Here is a 10,395-nt window from a genome sequence, read left to right as displayed (position 1 = left end):
TATATATATATATATATTAATATTAATTTTTAATAGTACTATTTTAAATTAACAATCAATTAGAAAAAAACACGGACTTTTGATATAATTAATATAAAAATTAAGAATTTTTCATTATATTGATTAATCTGTCATTGTAGCATGTTGTAACATATCATAATATATATATATATATATATATATATATATATATATATATATAACATTGAAAATATCCATAAATTTATTATTCATAAATTCATTATTTTTAAATTTTTAAGTTGAGATGTCTTATTTAGTTTTTGATTTTGAACTTTTCGTATAACAAAATTAAATAATTATCTTATGCATTTTAAAATATGTTTAGTCAAAGAATTCAACATCTTATTTTGTTATGTAATTTTTTTTATAAATAAACAACTAAGTTTATTTAAACTTATTACAAATTCTATGTTAGTCTGATTAAAATATTTGCATATAATTGTTTAATAAACTAAAAATACTTAGATTTACAACAAATTAGTAGTTGGTTACATTTATATTTTTCTAAAGAAATGACTTATGGACTAGTCGTGGACCACATGAATTTTGTGGATATTTTTATCTCGTGGACTTTTTTAAATATGAGTTTTTTAGTCTTACGAGGTTTTATGACCCCAACTCATGTGCATCAAAATCTAACCATGTGAGGGAGGCTAAATTCACAAGTGTAAGTTCAATACACCATACAAATTTTCAAAAAATGTAGGGAATAATGTGTGAATAATCATGAATACATTTGATCAAATAATTACTTAAAAAAATATATAACCAATAAAAACTTAAACATAATTTTTAATATAACATTTTATTAATTGTTTATAGTTTTTTTATTTATTGTAAACACCTTTCAACATTCAACCTTATAAATATTTTACTCAGTAATACAAGTTAACTCACATTTTTTATTATGTTTTTTTGTCAAGAACGAGTTATAATTATATCTTGTCTAATAATTTGTCTAGTTTTTATTTTAACTAAAAAAAATCACAAATGAAAAGAGCTTTCTGATATGTGTCCTTAAAGACTTATCTAAGGTGTGTTACATAAGTCCCCTTAGATATAATAGAAATGTAATAAATTTCATGAGGGACTCAGAAGGTAGCAAGAAACTCTTGAAAGAGTAAATTGTAACATTCCGATTTTTTTTAAATGTGACAGGGCAATATTTTTCAAAACCTTTCTATAAAACACCTATGAAAGATAACAATCTTTATTCGATTAAGAATGCGGAAGCTAAACATAAGCATAAATGTTGTTTGGAAATCTCAAAATAACACTTTTACATAAAAATGTCAAATAAAAAAAACTTTTAAAATATAAATAACAAGTCCCCAAACGTAACATCCCAACTCTCGTCAGCTACTTAGATCCGATCTTATCTATAAACCATCTACTTTCGTACAAGTACGATCATCGTATGTAGAAACCGCAACTACAACTTTCAGGGTGAGCAACCANAATTATCTTATCATACAATATACAATTATATTAACCACATTAATAACCAAATCATAAACATATATCATCACAACATTACCATCACAACATTAACATCACAACATTAACATCATCACTCAATGGTCTATTTCCTCTACATTACCACACCACCCAACCACCATAACCAATTCATTACAATTCACATGACACCCTCTTCTCGTATTACACAACTCAAGAACACCTCTTTTCCGCATCTCACGGGCAAAAGAGTCATCACTACCAACCCATCATCTTAACGCATCACACGACCGAAGAGAATCTCTACCCAACCATCTCTTCCCGCATCACACGGCTGAAGAGAATCTCTTTCCCACATCACATGGCCAAAAGAGTTATCACTACCAAACCATCCTCTTCCCGCATCACACGTCCGAAGAGAATCTCTTTCCCGCATCACACAGCCGAAAGAGTCATCCTTACCAAATCATCATCGTCCACACTCCTATCCTCACTCTCACGTAACGTCCTATTAAATCCATGATTCCTCCATAGGTCATTCCTCTCTTCTTTCCTTTCCACCAACCACACTTCAACTTTATCCCTCATTACATAACCCTTTCTACCTTTCTTCTATTTCTTTTCTCTCCCATAATACATAAAGTTATCCCCACCAAGATCTCACGCCTAGTGAACACAAAACACCAAACAACATTATATACACACACACACACCCACAACAAACATTGATAAACACATACGTTACAAAACCCTATCCATACAAAACAATCCTAGCTACTCCCCTTACCTGGATTCAAAAGAATTGTTAAGTTTTTGGTCTCTCATGGTTTTGATGTGACGAACAGCTCTCTTTTCCTTGCTCGATCAACCACCAACTATCACTCACCAAAAACATTAGGGTTTCCTATCCAATACTCTCATTGTTGCGAATTAAGGTCCCCTATTTACTCTCTCAAAACGGATTTATACCTTCATTTTAACTTAAAGTCCAAATATATCTTCACTTATCTTACTAGCCAAAATATTTCTTTTTATCTCTTCAAGCACTTTCTGTAAAACAATCGAAGGGCAAATAAAAACTAAAACATTACCCTCTGTAACGCATAGCCCATGCACGGAAAATAAATAAAAATTTTCTCACTCTTCACTTCAACCTTATAAAACCAAGGTATAATATCTTTTTTGTCCCAGTTTTGGTTGGAAATATTCAAAATGGTCATATTTTACTTTTTTGTTCAATGTAATCCTAAAGAACGTAATTTGTGTTCAATTTAGTCTTTTTTACAAAATCCGTGAACCACAAACAAGGATTAAATTGAACACAAATTACGTTCTTTAGAACTACATTGAACAAAAAATGACTAAATTGAACACAAATTACATCTTTAGAACTACATTTAATAAAAAAATAAAATGAAAACCATTTCGAATATTCCCAACTAAAACTGAAAAAAAAAATGTATTATACCTAAAACCAATAAGCTAATCCTACCCTTGTAATAAAACATTACCCGAAAGGATAAAAACAACCCACTGACTAGAACTAAAACGTCTTTCTCTCTCAAACTTTTCTTCCTTACTTTTCTCTAACTTCCAAGAACTCTTTCTCATTCAGTTTTTCTTTTTCATCTTCCCGTAAATTCACTTTTACACCTAACATATACTATAATATATATATATATATATATATATATATATATATATATATATATATATATATATATCACGACATAACTATTTTTTTTTTAAAAATAACAACAACTAAATCTGTCAAAAGATTTACATAATATTATTTTATTAAATATTCAAGTTATTTAATTTGCATACTTTTCCATTCTACACCCTCTCTTAATTAATTTCTACACCAATTAAATAAAGGTAAAAGACCCTTTTGCTCTTAGGCAAAAAAATATAAAAATAAAGAAATAACATAACAATTATGTTCTAACAAAAATATAAACTCAAGAACATTAATCTCCAAACAAAAATCCAAATCTCAAAAATACATTATTTTTAAAACCCCTATTTTTCAGGATCTTACATAAATAACCCAAGATTTAATTAAAGAAAGAAAGCACATAAAAAGATAATGCGAGAAAATGGGAGAGAAAGAATATTGAAAGTGTGAATGTGCATTTTCTCGAAGGAGCATAGGGGCACCTATTTATAGGTGTACATGGGTTTCAAAAAACCCAACCTCCCATGCTAGTGACTGATAACACTCTAGATTTGCACATTTTTCTTTATTAAAAATCATTTTTTTAGATTTCTTTAGCTTTTAATTTGTTAGAAATAGAATAGTATAGTGTAAAATGATAAAAATAGGATTTTAATAAAAACTTGGTTAATTTGCACTTTTTAGTTAAATAAAATAGGTTTTTAAATAATTAGATTTTTTTTTAAAAAACATATTTTAGAAAACAAAGTAAAGATAGTTTTTAGGATAGGTTATATTTTTAGTAATTTTTGTTTTAACTCTTTAAATTCATTTTACTTGTTTTAGGTTTTTTGAAGTTGTTGCTCTTATTGGGTGATGTGATCATAGAGAGGGCAAAGGCAAGTGATGAAGAGAATAAAAGGATGACAAGAAGCATGACTAAAGAAAATCATTTTACTTCTTATCTTCTCTATACATTTGTACAAAAAAAAGTAGAATAGGTTTAAAACGCTTATAAAGCCTTCTTTTCCTTTAAGCACAAACAATGTGGGACTCTCTATGGCTTGGTCTTAAAAGAAAAGAAGAGGAAGTGGGCGTCCTAGCTTGTAGCACAAGGTAGCATAACTAGCTTTCATGTTTTGAACTTTAGGAGAACTAGATGACTTATAAACCCTTTTGGATGGAGAGATTTAAGCAATGTGGGACTCTCTAAAGCACTTAAAAGACTTGCAGCAGCTGTTGGCCAACCTTGAGACTTATTAGTCCCACATCTCTTAAATCTAGTCATGTCATGAGCTTTGCATCATTTCCATTACTGAATAAGCGTTTCAACTATGGAACAAGAGGAAAATACCACAAAACTTTTGTAGGAGGCACCTTACTATCAGATTCATACCCATCCTCTTTCCGTTTGTATCATGATACCCTACATTGTGGACATTAATGTTACTTAGAAATCTTGCTTTTGTACAAGACAATCATTTAGACATGCATAAATTTCTTGATACTTCATACCCACGGGACACAATATTTCCTCACATTATAATTGCGTATTGGCAATGTGTTACCTTTAGGAAGCATGTCACTCAACAACTGAAGTAATAATGTGAAACTTTTATTAATCCACCCATTTCTTGCCTTAAATTGAATAATTTTAATATCACTAACAATCAAGTATACTCGGATCATTTTGGATAAAAAGGTTTTTTTGTGTCACTGCAAAAGTTGTCATATAAATGAGCACGTCGAGTGAGTGAATCATGTCCAACATTGCGTATCATGCCCTCTAACCAATAACCCATATCTAAATCAACTTCTAATGCTTTTACTTAAGACTCATATATACTAGACATGTCTATTAATTCACCGTACCATGTCCACTTTGTGTAGTTCTTTAAGAATCTATCACAAAGAACATGTTTTTGAATAACTTTAGCTGGTATGTTTAAATCAACTTCTTCTGCTTCTACTTAAGACTCATATACACTAGGCATCTCTATTAATTCATCATGCCATATTTATTTTGTGTAGCTCTTTAAGAATCCATTACAATAAACATGTTCTCGAATAACTTCAATCGGTAGTTTTTGTTTATTCAAATAATTATACATCAGCAATAAAACCTTTTATTATTATCTGAAATATTTTGGAATTTAAAAAATTGATTTACTCCACTCTGATACGCATTTGTTGTGTAAGATTTGAAGATTTGAAGATTTTAATAAAAACCTATGTATAAGCTTCTCGTTGAAATATTTTGGTTTGGAAATGAGGTTTATTTTCATTAGTATTATGTGGTTAACTTAATATGAACATGATGTGCTGGTTAAGTGTTATGTACAAATTTTTCGTGGTGCAATGTTGGTTGTTTTAGATATAAAGTTGTAATGTGTGCAAGAAATAATAATTTAAATATTTATTAAATGATTATAAAATTATAGGGTTATGTGTGTAGTATTTGGATTGTGGGGGCGTTGGCTTCGATACTTGCATTATATATAAATATATATATATATATATATATATATATATATATATATATATATTAGTTTCGTTTTGACCATCAGAAGTCACGAGTGGTAAGTGGAGAAAAACAAACCTAGGGATATTCTCGAACCCCATTTTCGTTTCTCAAAACTTTGCCTTTCGTTTCCATCTCTTTTGTTTTTCTCTTTTCTTTCGTCGAGTGAACCCTAGATGGGGAAAAGGGGTAGAGTGAGTGGTGGCGTGAGAAGAGGAATCAGGGGGAAAAGCTGCAAAGCAAACCCTTATGGGATTTTCTTTTCAAGGTTTCGGGGTTGGGTTTCGGTGAGTGACAAATTTGAGGTTGTAAAGGGTGAGTGGAAGGCACCGAGAGATTGAGGGGTTGCGAGTCAGAGAATGAACGTGGGAATGGAGAGCTAGAGGAGGTGAAGTTCAAATCGGGGGTGGCTGTGTTTGAGGAACCAAAACAGGTATGGGGAGCTAACTCTGCTTGAATTGTATTTATTGGTTGAATGTGTGATTCGTAATGAAAATTCTTCATTTTCTTGTTTGATGTATTTGGATGTCGCGACTGTGAAACAATCAATGTTAATGTGCTCATGGCTGTTTCTGATGAAATTTGAGAATCCTATTGTGTTGCCATTATGTTTGTTTAATTAACAATTGTCTCGGTAAGTTTGTTTGATGAAATGCATGTTTGATTGCATTAGTACTCTGTATGAATTATGCTGTTGAGGAGTTAATGATTACAATGTCTTTTTTAGTTGCTGCTTGAAGTTAGTATATCCCTGAATACCCTGCGTGCCATGCATTGGGCTGTTCTGAGTAGTATAATCAGGAATCTGATGGTTGGAATACTTGGAATGTGGTGGGATTGAGTTACTGTGAGCTATTGAATGATGGAGAGTAGTTTTCGAGATTGTACTGATGGTGGGTGTTCTGAATATATGTTGAATGTGGTCTGTCTAATTGCTGTCTAAATGTATCAGGTTTGTAACTAAGAATTCCTGGAAAACGTGGTTTGTCTGGTTATGTTTGCTATTGTGTTGGTCTGTTATGCATGTAATAATATTAAAAACCAGAACTAGAGTAATAGGGCTAGTTGTCTCGGCGGTTGAAGGTTGGATTAAGTCTCTTTTATGTAGTCAACTGATATTATGAAAGTAGAAGTCTTCTATGCATGTTGTTACTGGGTCTGTGCATGCTTAATGAATGTTGGAAGGTTCTGTTTGGACAAGTTGTAATATGATATGTTAAGTAGTTAGACAAATGAGTTAAACAAAGATTGAACAGGGTTGTATGTTAAAACTGGTACAAGATATGAGTTAAGCCTATTGTCTAGAGTTTGAAGAGAGTGTGTTTTTAGTCTGATAGAAACAACCTTAGCATTAGAGACATTCCTTAAGCATGTTATGTCATCTCTATGTCTGATGCTTTTGCTGCACTGAAATTTTGGTACCTGGTTGTTCATTGGTGCTGTGTTATATTTTAAAAGAAAAAAAAGAAGAGGTTTAATGCTTAATTTAGTACTGTAAGATTATAGGACTTAAGTACATGGGTTGATCAGTTTTATAGTTGTTTCTTGTGAGTGTAATGCAATGATACGCTGCTGGGTGTCCTGTATTGGGTCTGATTGAGTGATATAGCTGCTCGGTAACCATGACTCTATGGTCCGCGTAAATACTACTAATGTAATTCTATGCTTTGAGTTGGATTGGGTCTTATAGCTGAAACATCCATGGCTACATATTCTGCGTAAATACTACTGCTTTGATTGCTCTGTTTTGAGAATGAATAAATGGTATATCTACTTGCATTAGTGATTTTACATGNGGGAATACCCTTGATGTACGCTGTTCTGTGCTGATATGGAATTAAGTATATGGTTGTAAAGAATTCATGTATCTTGGGTGAAATCAACGTGGTTGTAATGCTGTTGTATTTATATGCTGACTTGTGTTAATGATCACTATCTTGAACTACACGGTTAAAAGTCTAAGTCTATCCAGATTATCTTGTTGCATATGTTTAGTCTGTTCAGAATATCATGCTGTTATATGGTTAGCCTATTCAGTTTGTCTTGCTGTTATGTACGGGAATTGTTCACTTTATTGGCTATCCTATGCTTATACTCCTCTGTTTATACTCCTCTGTTTATATCTGACCTTGACTCGGTATGTGTTGTGCTGGACTATGGAAGACGTTGAAATAGCTAACATTTATGTGCAAGCTTGTTTATTCGAGTTGTTGATGCAGGATAAATTGGTTGAATATTTTGAAATGCTTACAATGAGCTCGATGCATAGGTAAGCTTAAATGTTTAAAGGTGGCTGGTTGTTATTGTATGATAATATTAGTGACATACTGGTAGAGTGTTTGCTGCTTTATGCTTGCTGGTTGGTCATATCAACAGTGAGTGTAATGAGAATTGGTATGAGCTGGTGATGATATTAATGTGTATGTGTTCTGTGATACAATGCAGGAAAAATAGGGGCACACGGGTAGCTTATTTTCTTAGGATAGAAATGTCAATGTTGAGGGGCAAAGTGCTACATGTAATTTTCTGATAGGTGTATATTTTGAATTTATTTGGAATGTTTAAGATGTATGGAAAGTTAACTTTTTGAGTGATTGATTATGTTTATAATATTGGATTGGTTGCATACTATCATTGCTTATGTTGACTGATATCCATTCTGTATTTTGCTTTGGGCTGGGCTGTGTTAGAGGTAAAATAGGGTGTTTGACTACTATGGGAGCTGGAGGTTTGATGTTTTTAGTTATATTAAATTAAAGAAATATTTAGTAAATTTAGTGATTTAACAAACTGATAAAATGTTAATTAACATAAGTTCCGAGCCTTCTGCTGGTAGAATTGGCCAAGGAGAAAGAGAAAACGATTTTCAGCCTTTTACGGAACTGCTTTTGCAAAATTGTTAGAATGAAGACAAAGAAAACAATCATCACTTACTTACGTCACTCCAACAGATTGATCTTTAAATTCCTCCTCACCCTCTTCCCTTTGGCCTTTTTCTTAACTAATAACCCTAACACCTTTTTTCTATTCTAAATAAAAAAAGAAGTCAGAATCCGTAAATATGATGACAGACAGAGTTGGAGATGGTATATTTCTTTCAAAAATATTTGTAATGCAATTATATCAATATATATTTCCGGATTAGGTTTTTATTTATTGTTGGTGGCATTTTTTAAATTGTATCTATGACTATGCGTATTGGGTTGGGAGAAATGGAGTGCTTCTCCCTCTACTTCACCCATCTCAATCGCACCTTCTTATTTTTTTATTTTTCCATCCGTGTCCTTGTCAGAGAATCTTTGACTACCTTATTTTTATTGATCCATTACACAAACAAAACCCTGCACCACCCACCCCTTCCTCCTCTGTCTCTCTCATTTGTGGCTTTTGTACGTAAATAGGTAGATTTGACTGCCAAATTACGAAAATAGGCAAAAACAGGGGAAATTATAGAAATGGGGAAGTCGTCTGGGGGCAGAACGACTTCATAAGAAAAAGTCGTGCCCCCCTGCACGACTTCACACTGTTCACATGAACAGTAGTGAAGTCGTGCACTCCTAAAACGATTTCTGGGCTCTGTAATCGATTACCAGGAGCTGTAATCGATTACAGCTTGTTAAAATCGTGCCCCTCCTGCACGACTTTAGCATTATAGGCAAAAATGGGTCTGGTAATCGATTACAGACCCCTTGTAATCGATTACCAGGTGTTTTTAAAGTGGTAACAGCCCCTGTAATCGCTTACCAGGGTGTGTAATATTGAAAAATGGCCCTGGTAATCGATTACAGAGGTGTTTTTTAAGTGGTAACAGCTCCTATCGCTTACCAGGGTATGTAATATGGAAAAATGGCCCTGGTAATCGATTACAGACCTGTTGTAATCGATTACCAGATTAAATGACTCATTTTTTTTTGTGTTGTAGAGTACCAATATAGGTGCAATTATTTAATTTTTGTTATGACATTGTTATGTTTCGATAGAGTAATTTTATTGATTGAAATTACAAATGGAAATTAAAAGACAAACTTGGAAATAAAAGTTGATGTATTTTATTGAATTGAAAATGCATTACATAAGTAGAAAAACTTAAAATAAGGATAATAATACTATTAAGTATTTAAGAGGAAGGTCCACCATGTGGACCAAAATGACGACGCAGAACCTCATGCTCTAAATGATCTACTCGAGTTTCCAATGTATCGAACCGGTCTCCCATGTTGATCTCGAACTGTTCAAGTCTTGTATTAATGTTTTCATTCATGGTGTTGAAGCTGTCCCCCACAAATGTTCTAAGATCATTGATCCCCTCATCAAGTCATCATATGAAAAAGTTTGAGTGTCAAGAATGGGCGGTGGTGGTGATTGTTGTTGAGGAGGTGCTTCACTTTGGCCTTGAGAAGGACGGGGAGCATTTTTCGGAACCCCTATGTTGTTAGCATTTAGCTTAAATCCAAAGGAATCGAGTGATGTACGCGATATCTGCATTTGCCTTGTTCGTGGGCCAGGAATTCCATCATCCAATGGAATGTCAAAATGTTGCAAGATACGAGTGATCAAAAATGCATACGGTAAAGGAGCATTTTCCTTCAACGCTTTCTTCATCCTTTGTCGAATGAGATGGGTCCAGTTGATGTGCTTCCCTGTCCTAATAATCCACAACAAGATTACATCTTCCTCAAAAGCCTGTGCAATGTTAGAATCACGTGGCAAAAAAATACGAGTGATAATATAATGCAATATT

General features: G+C 32.7%; 2 protein-coding genes across 2 annotated transcripts in view; both read left to right on the top strand.

The window, feature by feature from the left end:
- The first annotated feature begins 5,979 nt into the window (after positions 1-5,979).
- The window catches only part of LOC106768862, a 6,987-nt gene continuing 2,571 nt past the window's right edge, over positions 5,980-10,395 (top strand). Inside the window, exon 1 of the mRNA XM_014654226.2 lies at positions 5,980-6,087. The gene's annotated coding sequence lies outside the window, so the exon portion shown is untranslated. The remainder of the gene's footprint in view (positions 6,088-10,395) is intronic.
- The window catches only part of LOC106766037, a 14,642-nt gene continuing 10,328 nt past the window's right edge, over positions 6,082-10,395 (top strand). Inside the window, exon 1 of the mRNA XM_014650799.2 lies at positions 6,082-7,923. Within this exon, the coding sequence (XP_014506285.1) occupies positions 7,580-7,923 (344 nt within the window). The 5' untranslated portion in view covers positions 6,082-7,579. The remainder of the gene's footprint in view (positions 7,924-10,395) is intronic.

The sequence above is a fragment of the Vigna radiata genome, chromosome 7, assembly GCF_000741045.1.
Source record: "Vigna radiata var. radiata cultivar VC1973A chromosome 7, Vradiata_ver6, whole genome shotgun sequence".
Classification (NCBI taxonomy): domain Eukaryota; kingdom Viridiplantae; phylum Streptophyta; class Magnoliopsida; order Fabales; family Fabaceae; genus Vigna; species Vigna radiata.
The sequence above is the reverse complement of the archived record's forward strand: the minus strand, read 5'-3'. Positions and strand labels throughout refer to the sequence as shown.